Here is an 18,727-nt window from a genome sequence, read left to right as displayed (position 1 = left end):
GTCACATTTAATTTCTACATTGATGAAGGACAATTTATCAATCAGTTACAATAAAACAACAACTGGATGCAAGAAAGATTAATTGAACAACATAAACTTGTTAAAAAAAAGTACAATTATACAATTATTGAAATAAACCAAATTGTCCAGAAAGCCTTGTTGCCTGACATGTCGACTTATCGGCTGATCTCATCACGGTCTGTATGGAACAGTTTCCATGTCACTCCGGTGACGTATCTTATATGATGTGTGATCTGCATAATCCGTGAAATGTCTAGACACAAAGTTTGAGGGTCTACATCTACAGGTCCATTCGACTGGTGAGAGGCACTTAGCTTGATGGGACCATAGAATACGGAAGTGAGAATGTAACAGTCTTTTGTTACAGCTTGGGTTGGAACCAGGTGCACACGTAAACACTCAGGCCAGGTGAGGTTGTTTAGAACTAGTTTCCATGGCAATGAATGGCTACATCATCCTGACGACATCATACTTTGGTACTCTTTTAGGAACCTCAGTGAAAGATGCACTTACCATCTATGGTCTCCTCTCGCTTCTTCAGCTCTTTGTACTTCATGTTCTTCTCTCCTGAAGAAATATGAAAAGAAATGGTAACAAATATGTAATAACTAAAAAAAATGTAATTATAAAAGATGTATCACATATTTTGAAGGTTATTCCAACTAGATGAGCATTGATGCGATAGTGAAAACACAAAGGGAGTTAAACATTCCTGATCCTATTTCTAATCCAACATGGAGTATGCATAATGGCAGCCTAAAAATCTTTAATAACTGATGTGGTCATCAGATAAAACATCAGAACCTATGAAACAGCAAGAAAAACGAAAATAAAGTAATTATGCACAACAGTCATTACAGATAAGTACAATGTTGTCTTTTTTCCTTTTTATTTTCTTCTCCTGTCTTGCATCCATTACCGTATTCACCAGGATTACAAACATGTGCGACAATTAAAGTGATCATGGCAGTTGAAAACATCTATGGATTTCAGACCATAGATGCTAACCATGATGGAAAGTGAAAGTGGATGAATATGGACAGAAAGCTGTGCAAAAATTACTAAATGCACAGTTCTGTCAAGCTTTGAACAAGCCCCTGCCATTCAGCCACTATCACATTATATGCATGGTTCACTTGAACACTTTCATGTATAATTACCTGAATGTTTACAAAATATTGTTGGCTAGTCAGAAAAACCCAAAACATCTTGATTGTCTAGAACTACAGTTACTATGTCCTTTTTTTTTCAAATATGTCTTATACTGTTTCATTTTGTTGTTTTCTTTTTTTATGTTTGTAATTCATATCTTGCACAAGTTGTACTAAGAGCATGTAATCATTTTAAATGGATGACCATGACTACCTCTGCCATGGGGGTTATGTTTTTGTCAGCGCTGGTTTGTTAGTCTGTTTGGAAAAAAAAAAAAAAAAACTCAAAAAAGTTGAGAACGGATTTAGATGAAACTTACAGGAAATTGATAATGACAAAAGGAACAGATGATTAAATTTTGGTAGTGATCAGGGAATTTATATGGATTTTTGAAGGATTTTTTATTTTTTGGCATATAGGGTCAAGAAACTTGAAGCTGTGCATACTGGAGGTTTAGGTATGCGCACTGAAGTGCATGCTTTTCTCGGGCGAGGCACTGCGCAGCTGGAAGCTGATGACGTAAACAAAAGGCATCTATATTGGGAAACTGCATGCATGTATGGGTGGAAATGACATGTTGGCTTGGAAGAGGCCTGCGTTCTGAAAGTGCTCTTCTAGTTACATACTGTGGTCAAGAAACTTCCAAACATTAATACACTCTACCTTGATGCTCCTCGAGATCCATGTCTAAGTGCCTGAGTTCTTCCTGGACGTTTTCCAGCTTCTCATGTATCTCTTTGGTCCTGGAGAGTCGGGGCAAAGAGAGACAAGCTTGGCCTTGACATTCGCTGTGAAAACTTTCTTCACTTCCTGTATCAACTAGGATACTTGATGAACTGACCATGTTTGAAACGTCCACTGAGTGCAACATGAAATATGATATAAGTAGTTTATGCCAAGAATGGGGGAGGGAAAGGGGAGGGGGAGGGGAGGGGAGGGGAGGGGAGGGGAGGGGGAGGGGAGGGGAGGGGAGGGGAGGGGAGGGGAGGGGAGGGGAGGGGAGGGGAGGGGAGGGGAGGGGAGGGGAGGGGAGGGGAGGGGAGGGGAGGGGAGGGGAGGGGAGGGGAGGGGAGGGGAGGGGAGGGGAGGGGAGGGGAGGGGGATGGGGGACCAAAGGATGAAAAGATCTTGATTTTTACATCACGTGAGATACGATGAATCTCATCCATGTTTGACATTTTAGGACAGCTATACCACAAGCAATCCCACTTACAGCTCAGGAGCTCAGGAATGAAGATTGTGCGTGGGAAGAGGAAAAAAAAGAACGGGGAGAAGATGACAAAATAGAAGAGAAAAGGAAGGAAAGAAGAGGTGGGGAGGGGAGGGGAGGGGAGGGGAGGGGAGGGGAGGGGAGGGGGATGGGGGACCAAAGGATGAAAAGATCTTGATTTTTACATCACGTGAGATACGATGAATCTCATCCATGTTTGACATTTTAGGACAGCTATACCACAAGCAATCCCACTTACAGCTCAGGAGCTCAGGAATGAAGATTGTGCGTGGGAAGAGGAAAAAAAAGAACGGGGAGAAGATGACAAAATAGAAGAGAAAAGGAAGGAAAGAAGAGGTGGGGAGGGGAGGGGAGGGGAGGGGAGGGGAGGGGAGGGGAGGGGGATGGGGGACCAAAGGATGAAAAGATCTTGATTTTTACATCACGTGAGATACGATGAATCTCATCCATGTTTGACATTTTAGGACAGCTATACCACAAGCAATCCCACTTACAGCTCAGGAGCTCAGGAATGAAGATTGTGCGTGGGAAGAGGAAAAAAAAGAACGGGGAGAAGATGACAAAATAGAAGAGAAAAGGAAGGAAAGAAGAGGTGGGGAGGGGAGGGGAGGGGAGGGGAGGGGAGGGGAGGGGAGGGGGATGGGGGACCAAAGGATGAAAAGATCTTGATTTTTACATCACGTGAGATACGATGAATCTCATCCATGTTTGACATTTTAGGACAGCTATACCACAAGCAATCCCACTTACAGCTCAGGAGCTCAGGAATGAAGATTGTGCGTGGGAAGAGGAAAAAAAAGAACGGGGAGAAGATGACAAAATAGAAGAGAAAAGGAAGGAAAGAAGAGGTGGCAAGATAAGAGAGAGGAGAGGAATGAGAAGAGGAGGAAGAAAAAACAAGGAGAAGAGAAGGAAAAGGATATATTAGAATGAGGATGAAGAAGAAGAAGAAGAAATAAGAAGAGAAAGATGGAAGAGGAAAAGAAGGGAAGATGAAGAGGGAAAAAAAAGGAGTGGAAGAAGAAAACATACTAGTATGCAGAAAAAAAAATCAAAATGTCAAAATTGGCAAAAACATCACAGGACAAAGACTTAACCAGAAGACGAAAATAAGAGGAAGAAGAAGAAGATGAAAAGAAGAAGAAAGAAGAAGAAAAAAAAAGAAGAAGAAAAAGAAGAAGACAAAGACTGTGCTTACTGTCTCTCCATGCTGCCAATCTCTTGGTTATCTTCCTTGACCTGTTTGAGGAGTTTCTCTCGCTCCTCTGCCGGGGTTCCTCTGGACTGCTCCTCAGCAATCAGCTGGTTCTTCTTGTCCTCCAGCTCATGAAGCTGCTCGTACAGGCGCACTGCCTCCTGCTTCACTTGGGAGTGTTGCAGCTCCTACAAATATCGTTACAACACGTCGGGGACCTTTTCACACTTGAATGACATGAATACTGTATATGCCAAATATTTGAAGTAGGATTTTAATTTTCGCAAATTTCGTGAGTCGGGTGCTATTTGCGAATTTAAAAACACGCAAAAATTTTAACTCTGATCCCAGCATGCATGTGATGTACATGCGTACATTTCCCCATTCAGTACTATACTCCACAATCGCAAATTTAACCATTCACGAAACTGTCGCGAAGTTCCGATTCAAGAAAAATTAGACTTGCTAAATATATGGCATATACAGTACTTACTAGATATGCACGATTTACCAGAATGCTCCAAAGATAATAGAATAGGATGATGATCATGAAATATACACAAGGTATGTGCAATCCTCCTTTAATATAACATCAAAAATAGTCCCCAAATCAGGGAGGCTCTTAGATTCTTGTGTCACACCATGAATGGACATTATGACCAGAATTCACAAAAAAGGAAGTTTAATTCAAATCCATGATTTAAGTTCAGTTCATAGACCAAAACACACGCATAACAGGCATACCTTTCACATGAACATGTCAGTGCGTGTTTGCTATTGGATATCTGTTTGTGTACATGATATGTGATGCGCAATAACGCTCGTGAAATTTGCATAATGAATGGCCTTTGTGAATTCCATCGTATCGGTTTTCAGGGGTGTTCTGCAAGATTAGGAAGATATGGCAACTCAGAACGCCTATCTCAATGAAACCTTGACTTATAATTCCATATTTTATATTTCACATTCAGTGAGTTAAAAGGGACCATTGGGATAAGTCAGATCCTTGTTTATCTGTTTTTTGCTTTAAAGACAAATGCCAATGATCAGGATGGTTACGATGTCATGGCTACAATTTCTGTGAATAGAACGCCAAGAAATAACATATAGCATTTACAAAATTTGTGTTGTGTCTTAATGACATGTGTACATTCAGTGCTTATTGCTTCTAAATCATCGGGTCCACTGTAGCAACAAGTAGCTCATTGGCTGCATGCATGCATGTGTAGTACACGTAGGTATACACAAGCCATATCACCATGCATGCATGCATCACAATTGCAACTGTGTACATGCAGGGGTAAACAATGTATCACCCTCTGTTTCATGAATTGCATTGAGTGACATCAAAGAGCCTTACCCACCATAAGCTTGCGTAAATGTTGTCCTTTTGACTGTGGACTCAGTAGGAATTTTCACAATAAAAACAGTTACACATATGATGCAAGTTTATGAATAGTGCATCTGTTGCACAGCAAAAAGAAAATCCTTGCCCTGTGGTTCCCTTTAAGGACAGGTCAAAGGTTGTTGCCATGGATACCAATACTCACATCATCCAAGCCATCCTTCTTGGTGCTGAGTGCATCCAGTTCCTGCTGCCGGTCCTCCAGCTTTTTGGAAAGCATCTCATTCTCCTCCTTCAGCTGCTGGTACTTCTTGCGCATCTGTGGATTCTGTGTTTGAGGAATCAGGGGGAGTAATTCACACCAATCACTCATTTTGACAGGTGTGGTATGTAAGACATGGCACAAGGGATTGCAACTATCTCTTCTTGAAATTGGCGTTGTTTGGTGTAACTCTCAGTGAGATCTTGTTTGATCTGTACCATTATTACAGCACAATCATATTGAACAAGAAATTTCACTTTTGAGACCGTACTCACACACACACATACACACACACACACACAGAAAGGGAAATCTAGCATGCATTGCACCTTCTTTCCTCAGAAATAACCAGCATTCAGGCTTCCTCCGCACTGAATCAAATCTTTGGATGTACATGATAAATGTGGTTATGAAATCGATTGCATACCTCACCATTTGTGGCTCTTGTTTCAAAATCTTTGCGGGGATTCTGGCTTGAAAATAAAGATTTTCAATCAACAGGCACTGGCTTATGATGGAGATAAATGCATCAAATATCCCACAATGTTCATTTACAGTTGGGCCGATTACATGACAGCTACTCCATGACAGTGAGATATGGTATCCTTAACAATCAAAGAGAAAAAAAATGAAGAATTTTATCACCTGCCCAGTGCTAACCTACCATGCCCTTTGTATTCTTTCACTAATGCATTTGATTCCTAAATACTAAATGTCAAATTCATATGAATTCAGAGTCAATCTGGAGAACTTATCAAATTCAGATGAATTCAGTGTGAATCTGGAGAACTTGTCAAATTAAGATCACAGATAAAGAAAAAAAGTGGAGGTTAGCTAATAATGCCTGTGTGGTTCACAAAAGTTGCATTAAATAACAGCTAGCAAACTGTGAAGAGAGTTATATGAACAATGTATTGAAAACCTCCAGATTGTGTTGATAAAGAAAAACAAACAAACAAACCAAAAATTCAAAACTTGTATTAATCTTACAATATGTACCACAAAGTAGATGTCAAATCTCCAGAAAGTGAACTTACCATGTCTTCCACCAGAGTGTCGGCCATTCGTCGACACTGCTGGATCTCCACGCTGACTTGAGCTATCTGTGATTCAGTCCTGCAAAAGGAATGATGCCACCATAAAAAAGTGCAAATGTTCTACTCTACTGCATCACTCTAAGAGGAAGTACAAAGATATATAATATGGTCAACACTTGAAGATGGAATATTTTGATGTCCTTGAAGATAAAACTAGAAATGTCGCTATGGCGACTGGTATGCCTCCGCCATAATGCATGATTCTCCTAATAGGTCTAGATAGTACATGTGGACAATGTGTGATTACATTTTCACAAAATCGGCAAAATATTAAAATGACGAGTTTGTCACAAATGTGTGGAATGTTCACCTTCCTTGACCTAGGTTTCATTGGATGAATAGGAGAGCATGTATTTGGGATTTACGGACTTTAACTTGACTTTGACCCATTCATACGTTTATGCATTGAGTAATTTTCAAGGTATTGAGAAAAGCGCAATTTCTGTATTGAATAGTAAATTGTTACCATTTTCATCTGGCCTTTGAACCTAAAATTCATAAGATAATCACTGTCAGGCAGAACATGCATAAATACGTAGTACGTTTCAAGATAACTTGAGCCACTTCCGAGATATGGAGGAAAAACTTAGTTCAGCACTTTCACTTGATCTTTGACCTTTTGACCTTTGAGGCAAAAACAAAAGAAAAAAAATTCCAGAGAATCTCTATTAGGTTATACATGCATACACCAAGTGTGAAAAAAAAAAAAATCCTGCTGGCATTGCATAAACATGAGGGAAATAGTAAAATTTTGAAGTGTTGCCCTTGACCTTTGACCCCTGACCTTCGACCCCATGAACCCTAAATTCTCTAGATAATCTCTGCCAGTCAGTACATGTATATATACTATGTTCCATGAAGATACCTTTAACAATTTCCAAGGTACAGGGAAAAAAGGTGAAGTTTTAATATTTTACTTGACCTTTGGACCTTTGACCTCATGACCCAAACTTTCACCAGGGAATCTTAATCGGGTAATACATGTATACACTAAGTTTCAAGAAAATATCTTCAGGCATTGCATAGATATGATGGAAATAGTGAAATTTTATGTATTTGACCTTGACCTTTTGACCTTTGACCTTGAGCATGTGCACCCAAAAGTTGATAGGCACAACTTCACCCCCTAATACACATACATGCCAAGTTTCATTAGAATACCTCAAAAGGTTTTGATAGTTACCCTGTCCACAAAATTCATTACGGACGGACGGAAGGACGGACGGAAGGACGGACGGACAACCCGAAAACATAATGCCTCTGGCACCACTTCGTGGCAGAGGCATAAAAACCCATGAACTAAATTATCTACACTGATCATGAAATGCAATGTACAAAAGTAACACACACAGACAAACAAAAAATTGAACAATACCAATGTTTACAGAGCTTTTGTCTTTGGTGCAAATAAATACTTAAAATAACTAAAAGAACAAACATAAAGTTACCATTGTCATTCGTATAATGTAGTCAAACTAAACCTTTCAATGGTACATACTGTCCAAACCACTGTTGAGAAGACATGTATTGTGTCAAGATGTATCATTCATCATTAACGGACATCGGTTGTTCATCTTTTCAATTACTTAGAATCCTCTTCTTTTTCTTATGCATTTTAATAGGGATCTAAGGAGATTTTCAGATAATCTTTCTGCCCACTGATGGACTTCAATTTTTCATTGTATGACACTGTATTTTGAATGTTGGTGCATAATGATACAAATTTCCAACAAGATAAAAATTCTGTGAATACATTCATCTTTGAGTTGCATATATATATAGACCATGACTTGTTTTGGGAAACAGAGGACCACTGTCATTGCTTTTACTTAAGTTGCCACAAGCTGTTGGTACTTACTCTTGTCTTGTTGTGAATATTGAATCAATGTTCTTACTCTCCAAGTCATTCTCCACTTTCAGCTGTTCAGACAAAGAGAAATAAAATTACAAGTCATGTAGTATTATTTGTGGAAACAAAGATAACAGGTTATAATTCTTCATCACAAACAAGATGGATCATTTTCTTTCATACACTAAGAGGTCAAATCATTAATTCACTGTTATCATGGCATTGAATTTAAAATATAATGCAAACAAAATTTCTTGTTTCTTTGATTTACATATTGTAAAACCAAAAATATTCGTGGTATAAAGCTTTCGAGAATTGGAGTCAATGGCCTTTTTCACTACATGAAACTTTTGTGAATTGGCGACTAGCATTCTATGCATAGTGTAGACAAAAAGATTTTGCATGCATTTTACTGAACAACAAACTATAATGATGTATTGACGCTAATATTGGGACCCGAGTATTTGCTAAATTGTAACAAGAGCTTCATTACTACTGTGTTCGTTTTAACTTGATTGTACTGTATATCTTTTATGACTGTCAGCACAATAATAAGTGGTCTACACCACTATATTATAGTGCACATCATTTTCACTGAGACTGAAGTAGCATAAACAACAGTATCAAGGCAAAAAAAAAAAAAGAAAGAAAGAAGTGCAACTTCAACTTCCAGCCCATAACTGTCCCCCACTCTCCACTTTTTGCCCTCCTCACAACCCCCATATGTCACTTCCCTCTTCGTTTCTCCTCTTTCTAGGCTCTTCTTCCAAACAACGATCCGGTTAAGGACTACATACACATGGTGTCACCGCAAATCTTTCTTCCTAAGAAAGAAAATGTTTGAAGATGCTCTCTATCTTAGCTGGCTCACATATATTCAATACTGTGTGAAATTTTCCTCTTTCATTTAGTGTTACAACTTGACCCTTGACCTATCGACTAAGGCACATATTCAATAATGTTTTGAGTCTTTCCTGCTATGGTCAGCATCAGAATCGGATCACAACCTAACCAGTTTATGCACATATTCAACATTGTTTGAAACTTTCCATTTACAGTTGGTGTCAGGATTAGTGGAAGCACATAATATTATTTTGAACCTTCGGAGGCTTCCTATTATAGTTGGTGTCGGGATTAGTGGACAGTGACCACCATTTTGAATATTTTTGTGTCTAGAATTCTTGTGGGGATGCTGCTACGACATGAAGTCCTCCTTAACTCACCTGGTTGAAATCTTCTTGGACCTCGTCCATCTCAGTGTCTGTGTTCAGCTTGTCCACAAGCTGGAGGAGAAAAAAAAAGTACATGCTGTAAAAGCGGACGTTCTTGTGGAGAAGAAACTTTCACGCATTTCGTGCAGCATGAAGCTAGCGTGAAGATGATAGTGTGCAATTTTTTTTTGCCTGTCAGATGTAATATTATGTCATATCTTTGGTTTCAAGGTAAGTGCATTTCAAGGGTATAACTGATATGTTATAACTATGTTATAATAGCATTCTTCACTTCACTAGCCCTATAGCATGAGTGAATTTGCTGTCATAATGTGGACCAGTTTCCTTTTTAATACTGTACTGCATGCTGCCAAAACCGTTTGTTGTCAAGACAGCGATGAGCTGTCTGAAGTACTTGCTTGATTGCGGTGACAAAAATAAATAAAGCAACATTCATCTTCTCTGGCCGAGTGTAAAAAATCACTTGCACCAGACTTTCCACTTTTTCAGTACATCATGACGAAAACAGTAATGAGAAATATTCCTTCTGCTTTTTTTTTGTTTTTTGGTGCAGATACATTGCACTTAACGAACATATATGAATAAATCATTACGATGAATAGACAGGAAACAAGTGAAATAATCTTATACCTAGCTGGAAAACAAGATTCTACATAAACACACTGAAATACCAGACACCACTGTATCATATAGCCAACGCTGCACACTGGCACTAGTCTGATGATCTCTGACCAGTAAAAATCACTATTGAATCAGTAACTTTTTCAGGAATGGAAAAGAAAAAGATGGAAAAATTGGGCACCTACTGGTCAACAGACAGGTCGGACCAGTAGAAAAAATGGGTTAGTGTGCTGCCTTGATATAGCATCATCTGAAAGTTCCCGAGTAATTATGTTGAAATAAATTGTGTTCATGCTTGCTTAATCATCAATTTGAATTCACTGTAAAACAGGCAAAATGCCAGGTTTGAAATGAGGAAGAACACTTACTGTATTGTAGTCGCCTAGTTGACCCTGTAGCTCTTTTATCTCCGTAGCCAGACTTTCTGCCCTTTAAGGAGAAAAATATGCAAAATACAAATCCTGAGTGAAATCAAAATAATTCCTACAAACTGAGAGAAATTAGTATAAGTAATCTAAACAGCAGCATGTGGCATTGTATGACTTTTTTTTCTGTTAAATGTCATCACTGAATTTTCTCCTTCCATTTCTTTCTTCAAAAGTCTCTTATTGATTGTACACCCACAAAATATTGGTAACATTGTGTCCAAATCTGTAAAGATGCATAATATATCAAGGCCAAGTATAAATACTGAATCAAAGTCAAATTTAACAATATGGGGATTACCTAGACCACTCAATCACTAAACACTTTGTACTGGACCAAACAAAAGCCAAGCGTGTTCAAAAATCACCATTAATGCACAATATGAATGAAAGCTTCATTTTGAAAAAAAAAGAAGAATTAACAATATTAGCCAACAGAGATACATATCGTGTAAATGTCACAAATTTGGTGAGCACAATATTTAATGAATCAGAGCACTCACAGATGGTCAAAATTTGTGACCAAGAAGCAAGACAGTGGAATGAGGAAAAAGTATTGTCCTTTAACAAGAATAAATATCAAAGTTTTCCCACCTTCAAGATGACATTCAGTGCGTATTTGTGGTATGGGAGGCAATGATTCGGCATACTTATATCCACAAGCATGAGCTACTTTAATAAACTGTGAAAATAAAACCACTGTAAATTGTACGCTTATACAGTATTCATAAGAATGATAGGATGTACGTGTATGTTATAATGTATGCCATGATAATGTAAATATTTAAAGAATTGTTAAAAAAAAGAATCAAATTTTGATCAGAAGGGCACCTAAATGTGCAAAATCTCTCCAAGATCTCTCACAACGTAATGCAGAGAGACACTATCAAGAGCCGTATTCGCAGATTCACTCACTTTTTCTCGTAGGACAAGAAGCTGTTGTTCTCCTCATTGATTCGGTCAATCTCTCGTTGCAGCTTGTTGTTTTCCGTGGTCAGCTCATTCATCTTGGTCCTCAGCAGACCCAGGAAATATGACTTGTCCATCACCACTCTCTGGGGGCCTGAAGAGGTCAAAGGTCAGGTTGAAATTCAGTGAGTTCTCCCCTGGGGTTCTCTTGTGGAACCAGTCTATGTCATTTCACTGCACACATTTCAAAGAATCTTGCTGTGTCTTTGGGCACACGTTTACAAGAAGAGTCTGTGAAGGGGGGGAGTCCAAAGTACAATCCCTCAACATTGTTATAGATGCCTACTCTGTTGACTGTATTCTCCGCATGTGACTGGCAAAGGCATTAGAGCTAGCTCAAGAAAACTCCCTGTTCAGATTTACTGCTCTGTTTTAAGATTAGGACACTGATGGTTCTTGACCAGACCAATGCTGTGTAGAAGATGAAGATAAAGAAAAATGATTTCTTCTGGTCTGATACCTCCTTCTGCATCCAGACATGCTCTCACTACCTGCCCATGATGTAACCTGATAAATATTGACCACATGAAGCAAATTTGTAATTTCTGGAAATATCAGCTGTGCCTTCATCTTCCACAAAAATCCACTTGCTCCTTTCTAGTTCAGTGTTACTTTCGATCCTATAAATGATCTTCACAGCATGACTTCACCAGCTTCTTCCTGTACTTTCACATGAAACAGGGGAATACCCTGTAACTGGAGATCGAGAGATTGAAGTTACCATCGCAACACAATTGTTATACCGCCCTCAGTAGCCAATACCATACAACCATAACTGCACTCCCCAAAGTGGAGTATATGATTGCATATTATTATTTCTGTTTGCATTGGTTTAGGTCAATTTTGCATTATTTCAAATAATGTTCCCTAACAGAGGTCTTTCTACCTACCTTTCCTTCCTGTCTTGAGTCCACCAAGACCCTGCTGAGTGGTTGGACGATCTGCCACATTGATTCTGGCATCAAGAACTAACAGGGGGGGGGGGCAAGAAAATTACAGAACATACATGTAGAGTTTCATTTTTGATTTCTCATAATAAATCATCATTCAGATTTTATATATAACTGATAATTGACACTTTGTGCCAAATAGGAAACAGCAAAACCTAAAACAATCATTTTTTTTTTGTGTGTGTCCTCTGTTTTATGGTACACTAGTAAGAGATTAAAAAAGAGAATGCTTCATATGATTTATAGCTGACTGTCCCTTATGTTGCCATGTACAATTTGAAACATGAGGGACGCTATCAAAGTTCCTACATGACATCAAAAAAAAAACAAAACAACAACTTTCACCCTCACATATAGATTAGTTTGCAATTTACAAAACAAAACCACAGCATGAGTTTAGTTACATTTGTAGTTCAAGCTACTTTACAACATAGCATCAAAGGCATGAAAATGTCCGTGTAATTCAAAGTTCCATTCTTAATAACAAGTCGGTATCATTTTTTACCTCCACTGGCCCCTGGTCCTCCTCCCCTTGTTCCTGGTCTTCCTGTGCCAGGGGCCTGCACCACAAGGAGATGACCAAAAAACATATTTTCAAAATCATGGTAACAATACTCCACATGAACATGAACCCATAGACAAATTCTGAAGCAGCCTAGCCATACAATTATTCAAGATGACATTTTGAGCAAAGGAAGCAATATTACAATTTAACCTACATCAGTGGCACTCAATTCCTTAAAGGTATTGTTTACCACTGGGAGCAGTGACATAAAAAATGTGACCCGCTATAACAAAAGGATCCGAAAGTTGGGGGAGGACAATTTTCTGAAAATGGCACGACATTATACTCTTCTACTTTAAATTCATATTTACCACAACTCATAAAAGTACTCGGTTGCGGAGATATCCATGATATTTTTAGCGCATGTCAAGTGGTTGAGGAAATCAGAGTTTCAAGAAAAACGCCTTCAAAGTTTTCCTTCTGACACTATCATGATCAAGGGGAGGTGAGACAGTTTTCACCACTTGACAATAGAAGGCATGCTCCTAGCAATCTCCACGATGTTCATTCAAGCTTAGCGCCAGCGGTCTACGCACGACCTATCAGTAATCAGGATGCCATGCACTGACCAATAAGACCATTCCCTCATTGCTAGGGGTAGAGTCTAGCTGCGGCGCTAAATCCAAATCTTCGGACACATTTCTGTTATGGTGAAAGTCGAAAATCATGGCCCAGAAAAACGCTGATTTCTTGCCTTTCCTTTGATCATTTATCTTCAAAATTTGGGCAGATGATAGACAAAACATTAGACTACAAAATTATGCTAAAAACAGAAATACAATTGTTTTGACAAACTTGATGATGTGACTTCAAACTTGATTTTCTTGACTCAGCCGTCAGCGACTTTAGGATCCTTTTGTTGTAGCAGGTCACAAATGTTCGGGTTATCGCATGCGATGAATATGTGTAGGTCAGTTGTATTACACAACATCCTACCATATACAAATTTCCCAATAAAGCCTAAAACATAACAAGATATCACTATTTTTCAAACTAAGTGTAAACCATAACTGTAAATGGTTTATTCTAGAAGCAATCTTATTATAGCTATTGCTCACATTTTGTATTGCTCACATTTTGTATATTTAACAATACTTTGATTATACTGATCAACATTTTTTACATCTGGTTATTTCTATCCCTGACCCACATTTTAGAACTACAGTCAAACCTGTCTTAGCGGCCACCTCTCTATAGCAGCCACCTGCTTATAGCGGCCACTGAAAACTCCCCCGAACGAAATTGCCGTAATATGGACCCTTTATATAGCGGCCATCTGCCTAACGCGGCCAGCGGCCACTCATTTTGTACCCCGTGGTGAATATCTACCTGCGTATAGCGGCCACAAATATTTAGCTGAACCGTTAAATCAGCCATGAGTACGATGTCTTTTACATTCATTGCGTGATTTCTACCGAGTCTTAGCTCAGTCACAATCACACAGACAAGATTGACAAAACTGATGCAGCTCTTTGCCATGAAAATCCGTCTTACCACTAACTTGACTAGATTAGATCTAGGCTTCAGTCATGCCGCCCTAAATAGATGCTACAAATGCAAAGACCACTCCTAATAACATCTTAGAATTTCACCAAAATGCCGACTAATTATTAATGTTTAAGTCCCTTTGAATAAGGACAATATGGTACTTGTATGGGTATTGTTTGTTGTTTACGTAAGCTTCACACATTATCAATCTCCATCGAACTCAGCACTCGTGGACCCCATTCATGGAAACCGGTATGAGCCAGAGAACATCTTCAGGCCCGAAATGTTATTTTTAACATCAAAAGAACAGAAGCAGGCAAAGAAAAATAAATGATATGAAGGGAATTGTACAATGAACATCCCCATAATAGCACTGCTGCACATGCAAACTTATTTCCTGGTTGTTGTTGTTGTTGTTTTCTTTAAAAGAATAACATATATATCTCCTGCTATTATTAAATGCAAGTATTGAAATTCTAAATGGCCGCCAACCTGTCTATAGCCACCACCTGTCTATTGCGGCCATTTTTGTTGTTTCCCTTGGGTGGGCGCGATAGACATGTTTGACTGTATTTTGAAGCACTAAAGCTGGGTTTTTGTTTCATCTGCAAATGGTAAATTATGCCTTTAAGATGCAGTAAGTTCTATTGCTGAACATGAAATTCCACAAGATTTATTGCATAGTCCTTTTATATTACTATGAATCTTCAGAAGAGATCTAGAGGTGGACTGAGTATAGAATGGCTGAGTCAGATTAGAGGATATCACTACTTCAGAAGAACATATCATAAAGCACATCCACAGTATTGCATTGCTATCCATAATACATACACTTAATCATTACTTTTGTCTGATCTTATATTTCAATTTGTTAGGATCAAACTCTCATTAATCATCGCAGAACTTTTCAGAATATCTGGGATTGAGCCCACTCACCCCTGTTCCCGGGGGCATTCTCATGGCGGTGCCTGGTGGAGGCTGTCTCACACCTGATGGAGGTCTCATGCCGGTGGTTGGCTTTCGTCCGCTGCTGGAAGGCGGACGGTTCCTGATTGAAAAGAAAAAATAATACTAATAATGCCCTTTACAAATGACAATAAATTAGCCATGACATATGCTCAAAACACAATTACATGTGCAACACTTAGATCTACCCTATCCACACTTTGTTCACCTAACATGGGGCACTGTCTGTAAAAAAAGTAAAATTAACACTAGTTATTCACATAGTGCTGCAAATTACAAATTTTGTAAAATTATGTGAATTAGTCACTCAATTTTTTTTTTTTTTTTTAGATATACAAAAATTGTACTTCAAACTACATGTAAATCCCTTACCTACTATAAAAAAGTTATCTTTTGGCGAGGTGTAATATACACGCTCTGTAACTTAGCTAAAACAGTGTACATTAGTACGGGTCTGAAGTCTGCAAATTAATTGAATGTCATTATTGTCTCGAGTAAAACCCCAGTTTTTGGACACTTAAGCTTTTCTGCAATTTTTTTTTTTAACTCAAATAATACATGAAAAATTATATCTACAACAATGTATATTTAATGTATCAAACTACTAATTCTCAATATTGATTTTGTTAAATACATCATAAAATTTCACAAAATCCCCAAATATTATCACCTTGATAATACCTCAGAATCCATCCGACCTCTCCAGAATTTGGACGCGCCCTATGCGTGTTCAATGTCAATGCACATACAAGGCCACTGAAAAATGCGCCACGCCGTACCTGGTTGGTGCAAGGTTGCATCGGGGGCATTGCGGCGCCCGTTGGTGTCCGAATTCTGGCAAGTCAGCACTTGCATTCAACCCCAGTATGGTTGGACCTACTACTAATCGACCGCCTAATGTTTATTTGCTTGATAAGAATATTTAACACTGAAATTCACGTAAAAAACTTGACCTACGTGATTGAGAAAATCCAGCTCTATCAAATGCCGTTGTTCCCTTTTCGATTCGAAGTTTCAGTGCAAAAATATCGCCGACGAACTTGTGTGGCCTCGTTTCAGCTCCCAGCGGTAAATCGCGTTATTAGGATCGACCACTGTTTTTGCATTGACAATGCACGCAAACCGAGTTGTATTGAACACCGTGTTGTACGAAGCTTTTTAGAAGCCTTTTAGAAACTTCCATAGACATTACATTGTGCTGTCATTATGATTCGGTGAAAATATTCATTCGAAATTTTGTCCTTGATTAAAACCATTAATGAACAGTGAATTATCGCGTTTTCCCACACCATCCTCATCTACATTCAAAGCCAATCCATTTTTATGTGCTTTGCGCGCAGAGAAGTGCGTACTAAGTGTTCAGTGCGCGAATTATATGCGGTCGGTTTCAATAAGGGTGGTCGATATGTAGTAGGGCTACCATACATTTAATAGTCACTGCATCGGCGCGTGTGGAGATTTTGTTTTACTGTTGTTGTGCTTTTGAGGGTACATGTACCACCACACTCTGAGCTTGCGATAAGCGAAAAATCTCACAACAGAATGTTGTATTTCTTGATTTTTAGCACTTTTTTGGCGACCCTGATTCATAACACGGGACTTAAATCGGCTAAATCGCGCATACTTAGAAAGTCATGCTGATTCTGCGTTTTTGATGGCAAAATTTGGGATTTATTAGATGGATTTTTGGAGGCGACTAGCTAAGGCACTTTCAAATTCCTGTTGTCAACGACAGTGCCAGTAGGGTCTATGTGAAACAATGTGATATGCGTGTGTTGTGACAATAGAATTTGCTGGCTTGTGATAAGTGATAAGTGCCCGGATTCTAACGTTAGTGGTTAGAGGCCGGCTGAAAACTGGGGTAGAGTAAGGCTGGGATTGTGGGCCCAAGCCGTGGGGTTGTCTCTAGTAATCAACTAGCAGTGCACCGTGGGCGTGGCGTAGAAGTTGAAGTACGCAGCTATGTGCACGTCCAGAATTACTATGCTGTCCGGTAATAGATCTATCGTGTTTGTATACTTTCTATACAAATAATCTAACGTTACTGAACAGCATCACACTTCACTAGGCGTCTGACGTTACACTAACTGTGATATGGGAAAACACCTGGCTGATGTCATTTAACCCCAGCAAGTGTTTCGTAGTAAGGTTTTGCCCCTCCCGATCCACAATGAATTGCAGTTACTACATCCATAACACTGCTCTTCAAAAGTGTGAGTCTGTTAAATATCTTGGTGTCACGTTATCTAATGACTTCAAGTGGTCATCACATATCTCAGCAATCTCCATGAAAGCTAATCAACAGCTTGGTTTCATCCGGCGTAACACAAGGTTCTTCCCTCAGTCATTCAGGGAGGCAGCTTATAAGTCCCTTGTACGACCCTAACTATACACAGCCCAGTCGCCGCTGTACATACGTAGCATAGCGCATTAACAGCGTCTGGTCGGGCTAGTACGACCCCATCTAGAATATAGCTGTAACGTTAGTGTCTGGGATCCATATATGGCCTCGGACATTCAAAAACTGGAAAGGATTCAACGCCAGGCAGCTCGCTTTGTCACAGCTGATTATAGAAGAACGAGCAGTGTGACCAGTATGATTAATAAGTTGAAATGGCCCAGCCTATCTTCACGACGTACTGTGAGCAGAAACTATGGTGTACAGAATCATGAACGACTCTGTTGCAATTCATCCAGATACATTCTTCACAATCAACTCGTCCAAAACCAGGAAAAATCACGACATGTGCTTCCAAACATACCGCCCCAGGGGCAACATCGACAAATTTGCATTTGCCCAGAGATCCATACCTGAGTGGAACAAACTTCCAAGCTCTGTGTAGTTTGTGCAGTCTCACCGGAGCAGTTCCAAGGAGCTCTTAATCAATGTTAATGACCCACCTCAAAATCACATCCTGTGATTAAGCCCACACCCCTCCTCTCATCGTGCACACAAGTTGTATTAATCTTCGTGATAGGCTGCACTTTATAGCCCTTTGAAGATTATAGAAGAAGAAGAAAAAGAACTGTTACCTGTAGCAATTGGTCAAATGGCACACGGCCACGGCACAGCAGCAGAGCATAAGTCGAGTGCGAGGATACCACTACAAAATATTGAATACATGGGACATAGGGCCTACGCTATTTCATTTGTTTCGCCGAGGAAATGCGGACGAACGATATTTGGGATATGATTTCTCATTAACTCCTTTGAAATGCCACATAACTCAAAACAAAGGAATACTTACATATCTCAAAATATGTGTGCTCTTCTATATCAAATCGTTAACTGATATGAAATACGAGAGCCGAATTCAGATTCAAGCGTCCGCTGTCGCTAGGTCGACGAAAAATATTTG

General features: G+C 39.2%; 1 protein-coding gene across 1 annotated transcript in view; it reads right to left on the bottom strand.

Moving 5' to 3' along the window:
- LOC140236410 (intraflagellar transport protein 74 homolog) overlaps nt 1-18,716 on the bottom strand; it is a 30,449-nt gene extending 11,733 nt beyond the window's left edge. The window contains exons 1-13 of the mRNA XM_072316338.1: nt 18,617-18,716; nt 15,339-15,450; nt 12,855-12,909; nt 12,290-12,367; nt 11,346-11,493; nt 10,374-10,434; nt 9,376-9,435; nt 8,162-8,223; nt 6,244-6,322; nt 5,150-5,272; nt 3,603-3,787; nt 1,837-1,916; nt 535-588 (exon numbers count right to left, since the gene is read on the bottom strand). Coding sequence (XP_072172439.1) covers nt 535-588; nt 1,837-1,916; nt 3,603-3,787; nt 5,150-5,272; nt 6,244-6,322; nt 8,162-8,223; nt 9,376-9,435; nt 10,374-10,434; nt 11,346-11,493; nt 12,290-12,367; nt 12,855-12,909; nt 15,339-15,450; nt 18,617-18,618 — 1,099 coding nt within the window. The 5' untranslated portion in view covers nt 18,619-18,716. The remainder of the gene's footprint in view (nt 1-534; nt 589-1,836; nt 1,917-3,602; nt 3,788-5,149; nt 5,273-6,243; nt 6,323-8,161; nt 8,224-9,375; nt 9,436-10,373; nt 10,435-11,345; nt 11,494-12,289; nt 12,368-12,854; nt 12,910-15,338; nt 15,451-18,616) is intronic.
- Nucleotides 18,717-18,727: the final 11 nt, after the last annotated feature.

The sequence above is a fragment of the Diadema setosum genome, chromosome 13 (genome assembly GCF_964275005.1).
Source record: "Diadema setosum chromosome 13, eeDiaSeto1, whole genome shotgun sequence".
In the NCBI taxonomy this organism is placed as follows: Eukaryota; Metazoa; Echinodermata; class Echinoidea; order Diadematoida; family Diadematidae; genus Diadema; species Diadema setosum.
Note: the sequence above shows the minus strand (reverse complement) of the source record. Positions and strands in the feature narration are given on the sequence as shown.